This window comes from Nicotiana attenuata, unplaced genomic scaffold (genome assembly GCF_001879085.1).
Source record: "Nicotiana attenuata strain UT unplaced genomic scaffold, NIATTr2, whole genome shotgun sequence".
Lineage (NCBI taxonomy): Eukaryota > Viridiplantae > Streptophyta > Magnoliopsida > Solanales > Solanaceae > Nicotiana > Nicotiana attenuata.
In genome coordinates this window covers 40,646-63,098 of record NW_017670458.1, presented here as the reverse complement: position 1 = coordinate 63,098, position 22,453 = coordinate 40,646, and the positions used below count along the sequence as shown (strand labels likewise).

The window sequence follows — 22,453 nt, the reverse complement described above, 5'->3', positions numbered from 1 at the left end:
TAAAATTTATACAAAATCGAAGGATACAAAGCATTATAGTAATCAAATAAATTGTTCTTGTGTATTCTTTATTAAATTAGCAAGTACTTAGTACGATACGTTTACGAATGTGATTTTTTATTAATTTGTCAATTGGCTTAATATTTTGATATTACTTCTCTTCTAGTAGAACATACGTATATATTTTCTTATTCTGGAAATATATATTTTTATACTTATGTTATACTGTTTAAAATTCTTCAATCGTCTAAATTTATCAATAATTTTCTTGAGTGTTATTTATTTATATTTTATTTGTTAACTAATTCGAAATATAAAAATTATAAAATTATCTTTATCCACCTCTTTTCGTACATTCATTTTTATTATAATATTTGATTAGTTTTCTCATTTTATATTTACTAAAAATTTAAATGAAGTATCATTTTTTACTAAATAATTTTGAATTCATCAAAAGTATAAAGAGATAAGCCTTTTATTATTTTTATAAAAAACGTACTAATATTTTTAATAATTAAAATGTGTTTTATATAATATATTATCTTATGTATAATATCCTAATAGTTTCTTTATATTATTATTTTTTTCATTATGAAATTATGAGTTCTATTTATTAACTAAACTTTCCTACATGAGAAATTTAATTAGTATATGTATTTTTAAGATATCATTTGCTTTATTGTTTTTTTTAGTATTCTTCATTTATGACTATTTGTTTATTATGATTTTAGTTATGTGTATATGTATGATTTCTGATATATATATATATATATATATATATATATATATATATATATATATATATATATATATATATATATATATATAAAATTGTTTCTTGGTCCAATTTGAATGAGTAGAATATTTTTTGTATATTTGTTTTTAATTGATAATTATAAGATATCTATATTTATTAATTTAAGTAGTGTAACTAATTAATTCAAAAATTTAAAATTAAAAAAAAAAAATTAGTTAGAAAAGTAATTTAGTTTGTCTTAACAATACCATTTGGCTTTTTGTGGTTATGACACTTGTCTTAATGTAGTGCTTTTGCTTCTCCTATTCTATATAGATAGATAGTAAAGTAATACATGTGCAATACTTTTTTTTTATATTTTTTTTTTCATATATATCTTTAATTTACGCAAAAATACGTGCAACTCATGTATACTAAAATTAATATATAAATAAATATGAGCCAAATCATCTTTATTTTGCATTAAACGAAATAGAAAGCTTTTTTGGAACGAGTTGAAAATGAGCAATGGTATGTTTCTACATTCTCCATTGTTCTTGTATTTCTTATTTGCCTGGGATAAAATTAGATGACCTTCTTACATAGACATCCAACAATTTTTCATTCAACTCTTTTTCACCCCTCATGAAATAGGGATAAATTGGATTGCAACCCCATTTTAAATGTAAAAGTAGCACGGACTAGTCATTTTTCGGACCGATGATCGAAAAATAGTGAGCATTTGCAAAGTCATTAAATAGTTACTATTTTGTTGAAACACGGAAAGTTTCAGCATAAGATGCAATATTATGGAGCTCTTGCGTATAAACTTTCATCATATTATGTTGGAACTCCAGTGCACACGAAGTTCCAGCATAATATGCGGGATTATGTAGCTCCTACATATAAACTTCCATCATATTATAATGGAACTCCAGCATATTATAAAATTCCAGCATATTATGCTAGAAGCTCATATGTAAAAATTCGAATTCCAACATATTATGCTGGAATATTTTCGATTTTTTAAGAGTATGTTTATTCAAAATTTATATTTGCATGAAAATTTAACTAAATTTTAATTACTTTTGAAACCGTAGTTATTTTTTAATTATCAAGTGTAAATATTAAATATGGCTATTTCTGAATTTTTCCTATTTTGAATCCATTTAAACCCGACTCAACCCGCACATTTGTCAGTGCAAATTTACATTGTCAGTTTTTTGTTTCTTTTAACATTGTGAGTTGTTGCTCACTCTCACTCTTTCTGCTTGGGAGCCACGTATGCGGAACGTGGCGCATTCTTAGGTCCCCAAGTCTGCCCAGCAGCAAGAAAGCAGCGGGCAGCGGCAAAGCAGCAAAACGAAGCACCGTTGCCGCAGCTTCAATTCAATCGCTCCGCCTGAATTTACCGTTTTCAGAGGCATATTCTCAAACACCTTATGCAGTTGAAGTACCGGACACCGCTGGGGAAGGTTATTATATGAACACTCAAATTGTCGTCTTCATTTCATCGTTGTATCCCATCAGCAGCCGATGAGGAGTATCATTTCATGCCTTAAGCAACGGCGCGTTGCAGTGTTGTCCCCAAGTAATTGCCATTTTTATTCCTCATCTCGTGCTAAAGCATATACAATTTGTGGTCCTTTAGGCGTAAAATCCGTTCTAAAAGTTCTTCGCGGAATTAGCTGGGTAATTTTATTTGTAGGAACAGTGAACATTCAGAATATTGTTTGCCAATTATATAATGCTAATCATCCATCTTAATTCTCTGTGTAACATTCTCAACTATCATCCCATTCTCTTTGGAATATCGAGCTTAGGTATCTGAATTCCTTGCATTTAGACACCGCAATCCCTGTAATTTCACCTCAACTTCACTCTTCTTATGCTGTCTAGACTAGCAGTAAATATATGCAATCTTACCTTTACTTATCCTAAAACCTTTACTTTTTAGAGTGCTTCTCTGCAGTTCACGTTTTGGGTTGACACTCTCCCTGTCCCTGATTTCGTCAAATGACATTACATTCTTAGCAAATAGCATGCACCATGTGATGGTGTTAGCTAGCTCATTCAAGTAAAAAGTACGCACTCACTGCTGATCCCTTGTGTAAATTCTGTGGTTCTTGGCTATATCCTCGGCTGCTATATAGAGAGTGTGAAAATCCTGTGTGGAATTTCCTCTTCATGGTTTAATTTTGCATATTCAATATATTTTACATCGGGCCCTTTTGAACTCGCTCACTTTATTTGGATTTGTATTTCCTCCCTTTGAACTAGCATCTTGCTTGTGAAAAATTGACTGTTGTAGGTGTCACCTTTTTGAGCGTTTCTTATATTTTGTCGTTGTAGCTGTCATTATCCTCTGCCTATTACTGATGAAGTTTCAGCTTTTAAGTCAGGTTCTAATATGATGTTATCGCTCCACTTATTTAACTAATAACAGCAACTTATGTGGTGACTCTTCTTTGCAGCTCTGCGCTTTGGCTGCTCAATTGAGACTGCTTTGTGCGAATACTCATCCAGTAGTTTTCCTGAGGCTATTCTAACTGGAAAACATGTCAATTTTGTGGGATCATGCTTGTCAGCCCCAAAATAGTAAGAATGAATATTTGATTTGTGTCCTCTCTTTTGATATGTAGCTGATTATTGAACCAGTTCAATACTGTTTCGGCATGCCCTTGTACTTTTCTTTTGCATTATTAATCAATTTATTTGCTTCACCACCCTCATTTTATTTTATAGTCTAACATTTGTGCATACAGTCTGTGGTGGAATATTTTCTTCCTAAGTGCGACCCCCTAATTCATGAGTTAATACGCTTTTGGTGCAGTTTTTCTACTGGTTTTTCCAGTGTGCATGGGGAAAGGCCAACTGCTGAGTATGCTAAGTTGAGGAAAGAATCACTAGAAAGCGAATTTGGTCATGCACTTACTTATAAGTCGAAAAGTCTTTCGTCATTATATCGTTTTGGCCCATTCTTGGCTTTGTACAGAGCAACCATTATTTCATTCTATGTGTTGAAGCTAACCATTTGGCGCTTATTTGTCCATGACATAAGAAGACGTGCTGTTAAGGTATATTCAGTTCTCCAATGAAATTCTATCTGAAAGGTTTGATTTTATTATTGTAGGTGTTCTATAGGCATTTTGAGTTTTGACAGATGACAGTGTGGTTTCTATTCGGTCAATTGCATATAATCGATCAGATATTTTTTACTGTAGGTGTTCTATAGGCATTTTTTGACAGATGAAGGTGTGCTTTCTATTTGGTCAATTGCATTCAATGGATCAGAAAGTGGATTTTTCAGCTTTAGAGCATGAAAGCTGTGAAAACACCATGTTTTGTTAAGTGTTTTCTAGAAATCTTGCATGATAAAATGGAGAAGTAGAGGAAAGGAAAACCTTTATTTCTTCTTTTACCAAGTACTGGCACTAACTTCACATGCTTTGACCATAACATTTTATTTATCACACGTAACAGGTAGAGTGCCTCATAATCCCTTTCCTTATTGCTGAAGACAGAAAAATTAAGGAAATAAAGAAGGCGAAAATAAAGAAAGATCAATCCAAGGTTGTAAATCCTCACCAAATAGACTAGTCTTTGCCCTCACAAGTAACCTTTTTTTTGGAGCTTGGCAAAATCCTCATTGTACAAAATGGGCGACAAGCCGACAACATATTCAAATGTAGTTCTTTAATACTATATGTTTTTCAAATTAACTGGGAGCACCTTCTTTAGGTATTTACTTATTATAGTGATTTGAATGGAAATTTTCACATGCTGTTTTGTCAAGCAATCAGCTGTTATTGAATTGAGTATCAAGATATGCTTTTCTCCCGTTGACCTGAGCTAGTTGATACCTATATGTCTGTGAATCGTAGAATTGCTGCTCCTTGAAGATTTTGGTTGTTAAAAAGTATGGATTCTATTGCCTTTCACTTTGTGCTGATGAGGAAGGTGGATAGTTAATTTTGTGGTTTTATACTCTTTGCTTAATCTTTCCCCTCTCATATTTCATCAAATATGCATTTCATATAATTCTCTAGATTTGGTTTCAGCTTTTATTAGGACAGGCCTTCTCGTTTCCGTGTTAATTTGTTCTTTACTATTGTTTATGGTTCATATTGACCTTAGTTTAGTGAAGTATTTGATGAGAGAGATATTTGATGCTTTTCGGAGAAAGTTATCTGATGGCTGTTAATTATTTCTACTTTTTCCCATCTGTTTACTGAACTTCAAGTTGGTAATTGGTTATCCACGCTGGCCTTAACAATGAGCTAGTTATCTTTTATCTGTTACTAAATTTCAAGTGGTTAATTGGTTAACAATGAGCTAGTTATCCTTTTTTTTTTTTTGCAGTTCCGTGAAACTCTTATCCACTTGGGCCCTTTCTACATAAAGGCAAGTTACACTATCTGTTATGATTATCTGGATGTGCGGTTGACTGAAGGGCTTGTCATGTTGGTGCACTAACAGCTTTGTTTGTAAAAGTGTTCACATCGGTCTGCTGTGGTGTAATCTATAATCACTTCTGTGCTTAGTTCTTATTTCTCGAGGGGGTGAGGATAATGCTTCAATATACTTATAACCAATGCTCTAGGAGCATGTTCGGTGATGACATGTCTTTTGATTACATGGAAGGAGCATAAATAGAAGAAAGTAATTTAGCTTGTTAAGGTTATTCTTGGGTTAAGCCCGACACTGCCGAGAGGCCAGGGGCACCATTCTGTTCCATTCTCAGTTTGCATTTTGGATTGTGGCTTACATTGGTATACCCAAGATGTTTAAGCTTAGGCCAAGGGCATGGCAGGAGACTAAAAAGAAACAAGTTATTCAGAATCTATTTTCTATATTATACATCAAAAATACTAGATAGGGAACACTGGTTTTACGCAAAAGCTTTTGACCATCAGAAGTGCTCGTATTTTGAACTTAGCAGGTATCTTTCTCCTTGTTTATGATTCTGCTTGATATGCATACAATTAGCAGGAGAGAATCTAGTTTGGTCCGCCAAGTAGCGAGAATAAGAGTTGAGGGGCCAAAATTAGTTTCAATAAGACCATAGTTGTTGCTTCAGTAGGATCTTGAGATTTATAAACTGCACGGCGAGATTTTCACTTAATTGAATTTAGACCCAATTTGACCAGTCTCTTGTCAGCAAGCGAATATTTGGATAATTAAGGGGTTGTTTTGATAGATCTGAAACCTGAAATGTTATGTCTGTTTCAATTTCACGTCATTGAATTATCTAGTCGCTGATGTTGATATATAAAGTCATACCATCGAATGTTGTCTCTGGATGTAAAGTTTAATTATCAAACTAAAATGTAAAAATGTATTCATCTGTTAATGTCTAGCATGAGAAGAAGTTCTTATATGTATCTAAATAATTAGTTTTTCTTTATCTTTTGTATTGAAATAGTCATTGCTAAAATGAATTCATATAATTGTTTTTCAGAAAAAAAAAAAAAAAACAGAATCTTAATGAGTTTATGGTTTATTTGAGAAGTGATATGTGGCATTTAATGGTCTACTACTTTCTGATTCAAAGATTAGTTGCATCAGGTAAAAATAGGCATTTTAACTGAGACTTAATGTATTAAGTCATCTTCCATTTCTTTTATCATGATATCACTTTCTATAGCTAATACATTATTACATTTAATTTCACGCGCCAAATTGGGTTTTCAAGCAGCATCAACATCTTAAACTAATAGAGGAAATCTCATTCTTACATGCTCACTTCAGTCAAAGTGATGCATCTTAAATTCCTCTAACCTGTACGTAGGACTGAGCAGATCAGAAGCCTCTGCCTTTTTTTGCACCCGTCGTGTCACCTAGTACCGCTTTTTGCAGAAACTCTGATCCAATCACAGAGTCCAATTGCCTTACCTTGAAAATACTATTGACAAACACGTGGGTTAGGAGAAGAGTGGAGAAAGATGAAATACATATTCAGAGAATAACTAAAGATGATTCCTTACTGGAATTTTCTGCAAAGATTGCTTTTCCGGCTTCCTCATTGGAGAGGAATGATGCAAAATAGGTGTAGTTGGCAATAATTGCATGTATATATTGTGCAAAGAGTGCATTTACTGCTTCCTTGTTGGCAAAAGAATGATTAAGATATACGTAGATGAGGCCTCATTGCTTTGCATGCTCCATTACAAAATAATCACGAGTAGTGATTTGACTTGCATCTGTACGAATTACAACTCTTAGAGCTAGCTAAAGATTTTGCGAGTCCTTTTACGGCATGGCAACATGAGAACTATAGTGTTTTTTCATGTAGATATGTTTATTATTGAAGTTGGATTTCGTTGGTTGTAAAGAGTTGTACGAAGTAGATTAGCTATTAAGTTTTGGCACCAGTACTGTTGATCTGTTGAGTCCCAACATCGACAATGGTATCAGAGCATGACCCATCTCGATGCTGAGCTCGGTTGCGTGAGCTTGTGACCGAAGCGGGGACAATAAGATGTTGGGACTCAACATGATCATTGTTGTAGTCTCTGGCTACCTTAAGTTAGGCTCAAGTTAGATCGTTTGGGCTAGATGGTAGTTCATACGAGAGTAGCTCCCTTTTAACAAATACCTTTTAAGAGGAAAACAAGGTTAGCGTAAGTGTTCAATGATAATAGAATGTCCTTGATTACGTAGAGATAAATGGTTTGACAGTTGAGGAGTTGGGGTAACAACCTTGGATTTAATGGTAGAATACAATTAGAGGCGACAATGGGTGAATTCTTCCCATCTCCGGGAACTTGTCCTAGTAGGAGGTACTAGGTACCAGTAAATTAGTCAAGGTGCGATGCAAGTTGGTGTGGATATAAAAGAAAAGAAAAAAGAAAATCCAACTTATAAGCCTTCTGATTTCTTCCATGTAATGTTATGGAAAAGATCATTGAAATTTGGATGACCTACTACAGATTTTAAAAACAAGGTCTATCCAATAAAATATTTAGGGGTTTTGCACTGATCTCACAAAATAATTGACTTATTGGTCAAATGCGTTTAGAAAGAGCCTATTCCCTGCTTTGATCTTTCTATGTATGTCAAATGTTATCCCTTGTGTTGCTGGTCGAAAATTTCGCAATCAAAATACTCATAACATCTTATTAATGCTTTGCCTCTTCATCCAAAAAAAATAAAAAATAATGCTTTGCCTTGTAAAAAAGAATCTTATCAATTCTACCGTCTAAATTGGATTCCTTTCTTTGAAATGGTTTACTAATGGATGATATCCTTTTAAGGAGCCATTAAATTTGATAAATTCTAGAAAAGGGCATGCCATGATATGAAGCGAAAAAAGAGGCTTATAATGTGATGGATCAGAGCTTGTAGTCCTAATTCCTGCACTTTAAGATGGAAATAAGAGGATGAGTCGGTCTCCCTCCGATTTCCTTTTTTTGTGGCCAGAGTGGTATCAAATTCGGAACCTAATGAGATGGAGTTTTGATTAAATGATTAGATCATTTGAAGCTTTTGTGACGTATCTTAATCGTGGCACAGTTGGTTTTTGTTGAATGGGATTGAACTTAGTATTTTTTTCATTTGTTTTCTTGAAGGAATCAAACAATTTGGGGGTTGGGGGTTGAGGTCTTCTTTGTTGCATCTATGAAATGGAAAGAGGATGTATTTGATCACTGATGCCTCTTCAACACCCACTGATAATGAGAATGGGGTTGATAGCACACCATTATGGAAGAAATATTTTGCTGCTGTGATATTCTTCTTGTTTATTGGCTATATATCTGATTCTAGATGAGCTTTTAGACAGAGTAATCCCTGTGTGATATCACTTCTATGTGGTTAAATGGGCCGCAGAGCCCTTGTAATTTCAGATTGCTTACATGGTGCATCAGCTCTGGATCCCAACAGGAGCTTCTAACTTGTCTCCAGCAGTGAAAAAGGTCTTATGGTTAATTCTTCAATTGTTTGAATAACAGCTGGGACAAGCTTTAAGCACAAGGCCAGACATATTACCGAAAGTGTATTGTCAAGAACTTGCAAAGTTGCAGGTAAACTTAATGCTTCAATGGTGCTGTTAGGGTCATCTCCCAACTTGCCATTTCATTTATTTTTGCTCTGTCCCAAGCATGTCTCATCTTTCAATATTGTATTACAAAAAAGATATACTGGACCTCACACTTTCATTCAAAAGAAAGTTTCAATTCTTAAAAAGGTTGACTTTTACGTGTACTCTGTAAATACCTTATAAAATCTGGCCTTATTGCTTACTCAAATTGGGAGAAAAGAAGTATTGTACCCTTGAAAGCTGGATAGACTTCTCAACAGAATGTTAATTTGTCATTCACATCTTGCCAGGATCAAATCCCCCCATTTCCAACTCATGTTGCAAGAAGATCTATCGAGTCCCAGTTGGGTGTTGGCGTTTCACAAGTATTTGCTGACATTAGCAAGGAGCCAATTGCCGCAGCATCTCTGGGGCAAGTATATAAAGGTTAGAGCTTGAATTTTTTTTGTGATTCTCTGCCACTCTCTATGAGTGGTTCTCTAACTGCTAGTTCTATGGCGTTTCATTACTTCTCACTTGCTTCTCCTAACCTTTTACCTTATCTTCCTTTCATGCCTTCCTTTTCCCCTTGATTTGTGTTGAAAATAAATCCACAAGGGGAATGTAACGGGTTTTGGAAGAGTGAGTGCCGGGCTTCAGGGGTTCACAAGCTTTTAATGTTTCTTCTCGGCTTCAAGTTTTGCAGCTCATTTGCATTCTGGAGAGCTTGTGGCTGTTAAGGTCCAGAGGCCTCATATGTCACATTTACTGACACTTGATGCTATGTTGTTTCACATGATTGGTGGCCAACTAAAAAGATTTGCAAAAGCTCGTAAGGATCTCTTAGTAGCTGTCAATGAGATGGTGAGATTCCAAATTTCCATCTTATGTTTCTGTACTTCGAAAGATGATTCTGGCAGCCAATTAGTCAGTGGGTGTAACGGGTTATACATCAAGACTGTCTTTATTTCAGAGAGTACATCACAAGTCTTTTGCTAATTCTTTGGGATGATTGTGAGATGAATTCTGATCGAGCTAATGCATGTATTAGTCAAATTTACCAGGCTCACTTGATACAGCTCAATGAAGCAGTTGCAACAGTTAACAAAATATCCTGACTAGAAACTGAACAAGTCAACCAATAGCTATTAACGAAGATGAAGAGATCTCTACGTTACTCAAGCGATGACACTATCATTTGGCCACTAGTTCTTAACCTATTTTTTTGTTTAGAGAGATTAAAATCAAAGAATGCTGGCAAAGTTGTTAAGTAATTGCTTATTGCTCAACTTTTATGTCTCATTTCCTATTGGTTCATTATCCTCTTATTTTCCCCATTTGCTGTAAATATGAGAACAATGTTGCGCTTTATTTAAATAGTCGTCTATTATATACTTGCTAAACCCTTAGGTTTTGCTTGAATGGATAGGTGAGACACATGTTTGAAGAAATTGACTACATCCTGGAAGCACAAAATGCTGAAAGATTTGCATCTCTTTATGCATGCAGTCGTAAGTTTCTTCCGAACATTACTGTTAGTAGTTTTGGTGATATCACGGAATATCTTTTTTGTCTTCCATTTTTATTACTAGTTGTCACAAATGTAGATTGATTGTCATGGAATATATACCGGGTCTTGACAGGATAATGTTTAATTCCAACTGGATATTCTAATGACCCTATTTGTCTACCATCAAAAGCTTAATGGGCTATAATTCTACCCTTCCTAATATCTAAAGAGACAGAGAGCTAATCAATCACTCTCTTGTGTTCGGTTGACTAGTCATAAGAAATGTGTAGTCAGATAGCAACTCCAGAAATTATTGTAAGGTGTAAAAGTCAAACAGGACATTACTTTTTGATACGAGGAGTATGTTCCCTTGATGATGTATTTGATTCTCACAGCAATGAGCTAAGGTTTTTGTTTGCTGCGAAAGTTTTCCAGTTGTAGCAGATATGCTAAGGTTTTGGGTTATGATAAAGAAGCTGATGCTTCCTAAGGATAACCTTGCAGTTAATTTTAGCATAGATGCTGGTTAAATTCTCTTTGCATGGGCTTTTGGATCAGTATATTAAGGAAATCAATTTCTTTATAAAAAAATGGATGACTAGATTAAGGAAATTAGTATTAAGCAAGCATGGTATGACTAATCAAAATGGATGCGGAGTGAGGGCACTGCTGATGTTGTTTAGCATTGAAGAAAGTAAAGCAATACTGGCAATGCATATAAACGAGTATATATAAAATTGATTCCATTTTGTACTGATTATTTGATAATTTCATCTTAATGGGGATCTTTGCACTTATTTACTTGACTTGATGAGTAAGACTTCGTGAATGGTCTCTCTCTATTTTGTTCTTGTTCTCTCTCATTCTTTCTGCTCCTTTTTCCTTTCTTTCATCCCCCGTCTGCCTTCTTAAGATGCGTCACTTAGAACGCGTTTCAATTGCTTTTAAGCTGGTCAAACCAACATTTAAGCTTTTTAGCTTTTTTCAGTAAAAGTGCTTAAAACAAGTTAAACACTGCTTAAAACAAGCCATAAGCTGGGAAATCCAATTTATTGCTTTTTGGCTTAAAAGCTATTTTAGTTTGACCAATAATTTTACCTTTTTATCCCTTATATTTGTTTCTAATTCCAACAATACCCTTCCTAGATTACCGTTTCCTTTTCTTTTCTTCCTCTTCCATCTCAGCTGTTAGCCTGTTTCTTTTCCTCTCTCTTATAACCTCTTCCTTTCCTCCACCTCTGAAGCCATAGATCTGAATAAACCTTCAGAAGTTTAGCAAAAATGGAGGAAGCATATCTAGATACTTCTAGTCACACATAGTCATAGGTATGAAGTCACACAACTAGATCGACGGAGATGAAGATCACAACTGGTCAACTATGTCCTTTATTGGACCAAATAAAGGAAAAGAAAAAAAAATAATAAAAGAAGACCTCAACTGGCTATAAGTCAGTCTCTCTCCGTTCGTGCAAATTCTAGTTCTGCATTGTGTACGCTGGTTGTTTTATGGAGATGGGGAGGAAATGGGTTTAGGGGCTGTTCGCTTTTTTACTTAAATTGCTTTGATTTTTCTATGTAGCAGTTCGTACCAACTTGGGAGTATTTATATATGTATTTGACCTAAAAATTATCTATTGTAATCAATAGAGAACAGAAAGTGAACTGAAAATAAATTATTTTGTATTTGAATTAACAATCTTGGAATAATCAGCTCTTTTACAGTGATAACAACTTTAAGGATATCTCAGTACAACTCAATAGCCTTTTTTCAGTTTCAGTAGTTCTATCCAAACACGTAACTTCTTATTTACAAATCTAGCTCCAGCACTTCAAAAGTGCGTCAGGTGGTTGTAAGCTTCTTTTTTCAGCGAATCCGAACGGGCTCTTAGTTGTAGAGTACAATGAAATAAAATCAATATTTTCAGAACCTTAAAGTAAGTGAACTTAATGCGTGTGATTTTTTTAATGCTCAGTGAATATTTCCTTAACCTTGTTCACTTCAGTTTATGCTTACTTAGCTTTTCGGTGCAGATAAAGAGAAAATTGTCCCAGGGAGTGCAGCAACTGATAATGTCGGGTGTCAGAAAAATGATGGTATCAAGGTCCCTAAAATATATTGGAACTTTACCCGTAAGGAGGTGCTTACGATGGAATGGATAGATGGGATTAAGCTGACAAATGAAAGTCGTCTGAGGAAGGCAAATCTAAATAGGAGGAGACTTATTGACCATGTTAGTAGCTGTCTTTCTTATACAAAAAAAAAATGTTAGTTGTCTTTCTTAGTAGAGTGTTTCTGCTCCTCTACATGCTATTCTTAAGCTTTGTGAATTGTGAAGTTAACTTTGTTTTATCAGGGGTTATACTGCTCATTGAGACAGTTGCTGGAGGTGGGGTTTTTCCATGCTGATCCTCATCCTGGGAACCTTGTTGCTACTGAGGACGGAGCTCTTGCCTATTTTGACTTTGGCATGATGGGAGACATTCCACGCCATTATCGTGTTGGACTTATTAAAGTGGTTAGCTCTAATGATTCTCATCATTCATGGTTGAATCTTGTGTTAAGTAGGAGTATTGGGCTATAGTTCGGATCATTTCAAGTGGTCAAAGAAATTATTATCTGTTTGGGTTTACGTTATTACCTTTAGCTCAAATTAATAGTGACCAACTTCATTAATTGTTTGCAGTTACTGACAGCCCTTGCCCTTTATTTTTTCTGAATGTCTTTGAGATCCTGTTTTATTGTATATCACCATGTCTGGTGGTCCATCAATTATGTCATTTTTTAATTTGTTAGAGAATGAATAATCTTTACTTTTTTTAAGGTGGAGAAAAGACAACTTATACCTGCTCGTAGATTTTTGTTACCACTCTATTTTAATGCTTAAGTAGTTAGAGAAGGAATAGTTCTATTAAGTTATTTTAGTTCTGTTTCTTCTACTAGATTTATTTTTTGAAAAAGCAGTTTCTTGCAATCCATTAAAGACAATGGAGTCCTCGTGAAATCATCTTTTGGGATTTTCTTCGGGGCACCTGGGATTCTAAGACTACCTTTTTTTTTGGTTGGAGTGACCTGAGCATGTACTCTTTAGATATTCCTTCTACCTAGTTTCCGTTCCTATTTTGCCTAAGCATCCTTCTTTGATTGAGATTTTCTCTGAAATGAAAGGAAGGAGAGGAGTTAATTAAATCTGTTTTCCTTGGAACACTGAAACTGATGGGACCACACTAAAGATGTGTAGACTCTATAAGGCTGGGGGACTATGTATAATAGTGAAGCATTTATTATTTATATGCTAGTATTGCCTTATGCTTGAATACTGTGATAGCAAATGCTTTGGGCCTCTAAATATAAATCACAGGTCTAGAGGCCTTACAACATTTTAATTTTGTTTATCCTCTCAACTTTTGCCCAAACCTCTTCTTTTAATCCCTTTTATCTTTTGAGCTTCTTGGTTTCTCCCTTCTTTCCAGCCCACTTAGCTGTTTGTTGCAGTTGCTCTCTGATGCATTGATGTCCCCTTGCTCATTTATTTTCTTTCATATATCTTCTCTCTTCCTTCATTTGACTTGTTTTTCATCATTTTCTTCGTGTATACTGTGTGCTCTTGCCAGTAATGATGCCCTCTAAACCTTCATTTCCCTCCACCACAAGGATACTTGTCCTTTCCCGAACAAGAAGAAAGCTCTGCTCATTGCCTGCCTCAAATCCTATTTTAAGCCAAAACAAATATAATGATAGAAAATCAGTGTCGATAATAACACAGGCTTCTCCATACAGTCACAATTGAGCTCCACCATAATCTTGTAGCAAAAGGATGACGGAGTATGAATGTGTGATATTTGGCATCTGAATCTGTAGTATGTGGTAAGTGCTAAGCTAATCTGTTATGAGATAGAGACCTTGTAATTAAAGCATAAGCTGCGTGAAACTTTGATTTCTTGATTTCCGGTAAAAGCACAAAAAGGAAAAAAAAAAACATATTAATCTATATTAGAATGAGCTAAATAAGATGAAACAAGATTTGCTAGTATCAGACCTGACCTCAAAAAAGCCCAAATTCTTTTTTGACAGCATCCAATTTTGAATATAATTTGAGAAGGAACTGAGAGCATCATAAGTGAATTAATTGAGTTATGATGATGAAAGTTTGGCATGTATTGAGTAGTAAAGAGTCTTGAATGACAAGTGTCACCCTTCCCATTATTCAGGATGTGGGAACCTCACGGAACTACAATCATACAAAATGTCTATTAACTATTTGTTCCTACAATCTCTTTTCAGAGATATTATGAGAAATTTTGTGGAATACTTACATACGTGTGGATCTCTTTTTTATTCTCAAGTTGTAGATAAGTAAATGATTAGTTTCCTTGATAATGTATGCTATTTTCTTCAAATTTACCGTACTTTTGGTTCTGATTTCGGGAATCAAATTGTATCTCGTCTCGAATTTTTTCATCCGTCGTGGTCAAAGTACCTAAAATTGTTTGACCAGCTTCGGTACGGATTCTATACATACACACATATTAGTGTTGTGTCGACACGGGTGCGGCACCTAAATTGCCGTGTCGGAGCAACTTAGGACTGCACTACAAGAGCTTTGCAATTATTTATTTATTTTTTATGCAAGAGGTTTGCTATTTCTAATATATTTGTTCTGTAAGCAAAATATGCATAATAAATTCATTTTTATAGTTGATAAGTGCTGTGCACTGCAGCTTGTTCATTTCGTTAATCGAGACTCTATGGGTTTAGCAAATGACTTTCTTTCACTGGGATTTCTACCTGATGGAGTAGACATTCAATCTGTTTCAGACGCCTTGCAAGCGTCCTTTGGTGATGGAACCAGACAATCCCAAGATTTCCAGGTTCTAAACCTGCTCCCTCTCTGTGTGTGAGTATGTTTCTTTTTTCTCTTCTCTGGCTTGTGAATGCTTCCTATTTTTTCATCTATGCATGTAAGTGTTATGGTAGAGCTCTAGAGAAAGACAAAAACAGTGCAATCTTGTTTATCTACGGAAAAAAAGGTAGCAATCGAGTTTAAACCCCCCCCCCCCCCCCCAAAAAAAAAAAAAAACAACAACCAAAAAAAAAAGGAAGGAAAAAATCACAAAGAGATGGTGTTTAAAACACTACGGAGTCGTTTCATTTAAAGACGAGTTATTTGGGAATTAGTAATTTAGAGATTGTAGCACGGATTATCCCGTGATGGATGTCTGTGTTGATTCATTTAAGAATTAGTACATAATGTATTAAATGTGTTCACGTTTTAAACAAAATGGAACTTTGTTTATTATTGTGAGGTTTTATTTTGTCATTTTAGTTATTTTAGTAATGTGTGTGTTACTAATACCCGCATACTTATTCCACATTCTACCCCACATAAAATAGTAGATAGATTCCCTCTTAACCAAGCTTCGATCAAATGGATTCACACCTTTTATATAAAAGGGAAGCATCTCACATCTGTCTCCACACCTAAACAAGCTAGCTGGTTGCTTAGAAAGATCTTTGCTGCTAGGAATTGGTTGGCTGGTAGAGTAAGCTTAAGTGATTTGCTGGACAGTGTCACACTTCAGCATCAAGAGGGCTTATTGTTCTTTCCTTAGTATCCAAAAGTTCCCTGGAAGAAACTGATTTTGGCTAAAGGTCTACTCCTAGGCATCATTTTGTTGTGGCTAGCATTGCAGAATAGACTGTCAACACTGGATATAGACTCAGGAGATGGGGTATTCAAGTTCCTACAGACTGTCTTATGTTCTTCCAATGCTGAGGAGACCCATTGACACCTGTTTTTTTGAGTGTTCTTACTCCAAATGTACCTGGCTTACATTGCTCTCGTGGATGGGCATAGGTAGACAGATTGGCGACTGGGATACAGAGGTAAGATGGTTATTCTCTCAGATAAGCAATAGCAGGCCTATATTCATGGTTCTGGGTTTCCTATTTGCTGCAGCTGTGTATCATATCTGGGTAGGGAGTAACTATCGAGATTTAAGCAGATAGAGAGGGAGAGTGGTGACAGGCTCAAAGAAATGGTCTTGCAGTTGCATATTGTGGGACAGAGCAATGCAAAACTAGAGCAGCTGAATAGATTTCCTTGTTAGTAGGTATAGCTTGCAGCTATATGAAGAGGCTATGTCTTATACCCTTCCTAAAAGGTGCTAAGGTCTTAGCTACTGATAGCTTATGCAATCAATATCTTAAGTTTGTTTTTGACTTGGTTATTTTTGTATGATCTAGCTCTAGAGTCAAATGAGCTAGTTGTGTATATTGTTTACTTTGGTTAATTTTTCTCAGTTTGACCAAAAAAAGAAAAGTAGCTATGAAGTATGGTATTAATAACGTTGTTTTTGTGGAGCTGAATCTCCTTGTTAAACCAGCCTAAATTCCTTCTCCCTCTGGGCAGTCAACACAAGTGTGTCGTGGCCTACCAACCATTGTCTGCTCTCATACTGTTTGCTCCTTAGCTTTCCATGTTGCAATCAGCTTAACAGTCACAGTCATAACCCGACAAATCAATACATGGTGAGCAGCTTCATCAGTTTCAAGCACTTCCTAATGAAGATATTATTTATATCCACCTTGCTTCTTTGGGAAGTAGTTTCCTAGTGCCTTTTTGGTGGTTAGACTTCATTTTCCTTTGTTGCATATATACTTTTGGAGGATTATATGGATTCCTTACATTTTCTCAATCATGTGTCGAGCCATGGTGGTGACAGTCTCTATGACAATTGTGAGAACAATGTGAAGAGATGTAGAAGGATATTTCATAATTGTGGGTTTATAGCAAGGATCTACAATTAGCGGGTGTTTGTTTACCATGGTCATGAACGAGCTAAAAAATCAAAATATGATTCCATGATATATGCTGTTTAGTGATGAGACTTGCGGGGAGTCAACCAAAAGGTTGGACTTTGGAGATGCAGTCAGAGAGTAAGGTTTTTTGGATTAGTAGAAGTTGGACAAAATACATAAACTCCATGTCAGCTAGCATAAGGAGAATAAAGTAGAGCTGAGATTAGATGAGATGCTTCCTATATCAATGCACTGAGAAATTTCACATTGCCAAAATTTGACTAGGTAAATTTATATTTGTTCATTAATAGTAGTTTGCGCTTGTTTGGAGGGTTTATCATAGACGATTAGGGTGTCATTGATGATACATTGCAGTGCTTAAATACAACAATCAAGATATCTAGGCTTAATGCTACAGGAGAATTCTATGTGATACATGAAGATGTACACATGATTAAAAAAAGATGGTTGAAAATGGAGGAGTTAATGGAAGTGTTATGTGATAGAAGTATCCTTGTCAAAGTGAAAGCCAGTTCCTGTAGCGTTGTTGCAAGATTGGCAATGTTATATATCCACATATTAGCTTCGTAAAAATGTTGTTCCGAAGTGGATGTCCCCTTATACAAATATTAGACATGATCAGAAATGATAGTATCACGATAGCATCTGGCAGAAGGTGCAAGTAGCACACACACAAAAAAAAAAATTGGTGAAGGATGCTAAGATGGTCTAGTCTTGTTCATCATAGACCTCCATATGCATCTGTGTATACGCACAATTCCACAACGATTGAAGGTCATGAAAGTGGACAAGATAGAGTTGAAATCACAAGTTATCTAAAAAGACCTACCATCTTTAGGATCAATGCCGACTTAACGTAAAGTAGAACACTATGGAAGCAAAAAACTCGTATAGGTTATATCAATTTGTAGGGTTTAGGCTGAGTTGTGTTAGTACGCTTACTTGGTATTTGCCAAGACACTTTGTAGTATTTTTAGAGATTTGTATTGCCCATAGAAAATAGAAAACTTCTAGTGTTATAGAATTTTAGTATCGGAATAAAATGAGTCCAATGGAGCGGGGTGGATATTGAGTATGTATATACTATATAGTTAACTCTAACTAGGTTGGAATTGAGGCTTGTTGATGGCATTGCCGGTTGGTGTAAACGCCTATGTACTTAGTAAAATCATAGAGGCTCTAATACCATGTGAGAGATAAGTGAGATAGAGGAAGAATGTATTAAAACACATATTAACTGGTGTGAGATACAGACCAAGTGTTACATTTTTTGATGTGGGTTATTATATCGTTATACTCTATGTCTCTACCAATCTAACAATCCCTGGTGGATTGGTTATAGCTTCTTGATTGGATTTCCTGAGTTGTGTGATAAACTTCCTGATATTTATCTAAGGAATATGACATTGATGCACCGTCATTGTACTATAAGATGATTTTTCCTCCGAAATTTGGTGGACCAATTGCACAATTTTATTTTACCTTCATGGATAGCGAGACAGGAGTATTAGATTGTTTCATGACCTTGAAAGCACTAAATGGCACTTCAAATGATTTCAGGGCATAATGAATCAATTGTATGATGTGATGTATGAGTTCAACTTTTCTCTTCCTCCTGACTATGCTTTGGTGATACGAGCGCTTGGATCTCTTGAAGGAACAGCAAAAGCATTGGATCCAGATTTCAAAGTAGTTGAAAGTGCATATCCTTTTGTTATCGGAAGACTCTTGGTAGATCCAACTCCTGATATGAGGAGAATATTGAGAGAGCTTCTCATCCGCAATGATGGTACTATAAGGTGGAATCGGCTAGAGAGACTGGTGGGGCATTTATTTTTGTGTTTGTTGTTATACTTGTTTCTGTATGCTGTATTGAAATGTATGTTTTCTACATGTTTGATGAGCTCATTCTTCTTATAACATGTACACAGCTTTGCTTTTGCTTAATTAATTGACTCATTACTAGCTGTTGAGTTATCAATTTTTGTAATTCCTCCAAACTGCTTATAAAAACTATTATGTTTGGCTCCTAGCTTTCTGCACCTGACCATTGTTATTACGGATATACTGTATATTGTCCCCTTTGTTCCGTGTTGAAATAGAACCTTAATTTATTACTTATTTTTTTATTAGATTTTAGATTGTTAGTGATTAGATATTAGTATTAGACGAGATTTTACGAAACAATTATTTTTACTCTTCGTCTATCACCACTTTGTTTGGAAGGTTCAAATTTGTTGCTCTTGATTTGCAGGAAGAATGAGTAATTTTCACGACAGGAAAGATCCTGAATAAGCAAAGCCTGCATCAGCTTAGACAGGATAGAGCTTCTCACAAACTGTCAAAGTATATAGAGAACTTGTTGTACAGATCTAAATTTCTTCCCGTGCTCCCAAAAGGAAAATAATAGTTGTAGGGTGAAAATTTGAAGATATTCCTAATTTATGCTCATTATAAGAAACCAAATTGTCATCCAATTTGAAATAAAAGGCAACCGAGCAGCATCCGACGTTGCAGGATGGGGAAAATAAATATATGTTTTGACAACAGCTTGCTTTTGTAAAATTTGTTTAGTTGGCTTCGGCTCCTTTTCCTGTAACTTTGTGTTTCTGTATCAGCTTTATTCCTGAAAATACGTACTTCGTCCCAAGAAATTCATCTGCTTTAGCCAGTGTACTTGAGGGAGGTTGGCGGAGCTTGGCATTACTAAGTGTGTAATGGTGACTAGGTATTTTGGTTGTTGTTTGCGTGTCAGTATAGTAGGAAGGAGGTTAAATGAGGAGAAGAAATAATCTTCTAAGATTCTTTAAGATACAATAACTGACAGTAGCTAGCTTGTGCTTTGAGGTTTTAGATCCCTTTGTGGGGAATTGCAGGCAATAAAACAGAAGCTTATGTCTTTCCTGCACAGGTACCTTTGACTAGATCGTGAAAAGGAGGTCATTTTAGTTTTTTTCTGCTGGACTCCAATTTATGAGATGTGAAACCTTATCTGATTTTTCTAGGTCTTCTTTTCAATATGATCCTTATGAATAGAATGATGCCACGAGTACTAGGTAGAAGTTGCATTATCAAAAAAGAGTACTAGGTAGAAGCTGTCAGTTTTCTTTTTCTTTGTTAGATAAATAAAAGAAGCACTTCTGTCTAATGTGTCCAAATAGAAATTTCATTGGGTAGGACCGTAGGAAGCATTTTGCTATTAAAAGATAATCCTCAGAAGCTTGATATCTTTCATAATACTTCAAAATCTGTAATCTGTTAGGTTGAGACTGATAAAGGTGGTGATGAGTAGTTTAGGACTCCTGTAAATTAGGTCACTCTTTTATGCGAATTGTTAAAAATGTTGTATCTTCCTGCAGATTGCAGCAATATCTCAGCAAGCTTCTGAAACAGAAGGAGAAACTCAAGAAAGTTATTCAAATCCATTGGGATCATTTGATATAAGGGCCGTAGTCTCTGCTACGGAAGATCTTCTCCAATTTATTTTATCAGACAAGGGTTCAAGGGTCCGTGTATTCCTTGTCAGGGACATAGTTAAAGCAGCTGATGTTTTCTATCAAGACGAAGTTCTAAATAATCTTCTTGATGAGAAGCTTCGAGCGAGACGTTTATTTGGATATGAGGTAAATTCTATTTATCATTTATGCTCTTCTTTAGCAACAGTACTTTTTATCAAAACAATGAAGGTGCATGTACTCTGATTTCAATATTCAAACATGACACTATTAACTCGACAATTTAACCAACCTTCGCTGAACTCCAAATATTCAATCTAATTTAAACAAATTACAAGGGATCCTATTAATTAAGTAATTGGAAGCAAATTTATTACCTTCCTAGGCAAATTGCATTTTTTTCCCTTTTGTGATACACACAGATTTGCTGCTTCTGTTTGTGTAATTTGCTGATTGTAAGTGGTCATATGAGATGTCACAATTCACTAAATCTCTTGGAAATCAGTTTAGTTGGTCAGCAGATGGATTTTTTTTTTCTTGTTTAATTGGTTGACACTACTAAGTCTGCATCTTAAGTTCTTGTTTTGGTACTTTATTTTCTTGTTGACACTTATTGAATTCAGTTTCTTACATGGTCACAGATGGATTGCGGTTTTCTTGTTTAATTGGTTGACCACTTCGCAGTCTGCATCTTAATTTCTTGGATTGGTTCTTTGTTTTCCTAGTGACCGCTTTTACTCTTCAGGCATAACAAAGCCGAGAATGATCCATCCTTCTTTTCTGCAGGAGCATGGTATTCTAGTTCGTGTGATGAGTGGGTTTCGTTCTCTAGGACGTGCAGTGAAATTGGCTCCGGATTTGTGGTCAGCAATGCTGATTCGCATGGTGGTGAAACCAGAGTTCCAGAAATTTGCTTTTGACATTGGTTCAGCGTTAACCAGTCATTTCAAGTATCAACTTCCGGTCAGCTTTTGGATGGGTATTTCCAGGCTACTGCATAGGGTGGTTGATAAAGATGAAGCTGAAGTATTGTGATGTAGCAAAGGTTGGTGCTCTCGTTTTTGTATCCGTGGTTATGCCCTTGTTATTATTTTTCCTAGCGGATACTTGGAATGAGAGTTTTTGAGTAGGGAATGAAAATTAACTCCAAGATTATAGAGGAATTGCACATATTATGCCTCAAATGTGGGTTCAAGCACTCTGCCTGTTCTTTTGCGTTTGGATCTTACAGATTATCTGCTTTCGTTTTTATGGTGGGACAGAAAGAAGAGCGTCCCATCCAGCAAATGTCAATTCATTTTACAAACATTAACAGGATCAAGACGGGAAAACACACTATACACTCCAAAAAGAGAGAACGGTCTTCAACTGCGGTATAGCCATTCTATAAATGTCAATTTCGTTTTAGTAACGTATAGTATCAAGAGGATTGTATAGTTCCACCGAGGTGTCTAAGAAGTACTGCAAATTCTGCAGTGTCTCCACACGTTGGAGTTGGTTATAGCCTATAGCTTTGTGATAAGTCTGAACTCTTGTCTGTATCAAATTCGGTGACAAACATGGTGCATAATACACTTTTCATGTATTTTCACATCTGGTGTTTTGCCGGAGCCTTTCTTTTTCAAGTTCGATGGTCTTGTTACCGTGCAAAGCCGAGTGCAGGATGATAAGTTCTTGTGCTAGTTTACTTTCGTTGTTTATTTTAGGGAATCAATAATTGAGATGACACTTAAAGCAGAAGCTAATATTAAGCGTCTCCTCCGACACTAAATTCAAGCTTAATTTCTGTTGAGACTGAACAGTATTTTCACTGGGCAAACAATGGTTAGAAGGCCTGAATCCGAAACCAGCAAGTCTTCCTTCTTGCTCTAGGGAAATATATCTAGGCACAACAAAGTTCCTTTTTTTGCTT

At 35.5% G+C, this 22,453-nt stretch overlaps 1 protein-coding gene across 1 annotated transcript; it reads left to right on the top strand.

The window, feature by feature from the left end:
* The first annotated feature begins 1,940 nt into the window (after positions 1–1,940).
* LOC109239715 (uncharacterized protein sll0005) lies at positions 1,941–22,192 on the top strand. The gene is made up of 14 exons (XM_019406298.1): positions 1,941–2,327; positions 3,211–3,334; positions 3,570–3,813; positions 5,099–5,140; positions 8,689–8,760; positions 9,068–9,203; positions 9,463–9,620; positions 10,186–10,267; positions 12,298–12,497; positions 12,621–12,782; positions 14,986–15,135; positions 18,647–18,907; positions 20,446–20,709; positions 21,328–22,192. The coding sequence occupies exons 1-14, from the start codon at positions 2,273–2,275 to the stop codon at positions 21,574–21,576; spliced, it is 2,199 nt and encodes a 732-aa protein (XP_019261843.1). The 5' UTR covers positions 1,941–2,272; the 3' UTR covers positions 21,577–22,192.
* The last annotated feature ends 261 nt before the right edge of the window (positions 22,193–22,453 follow it).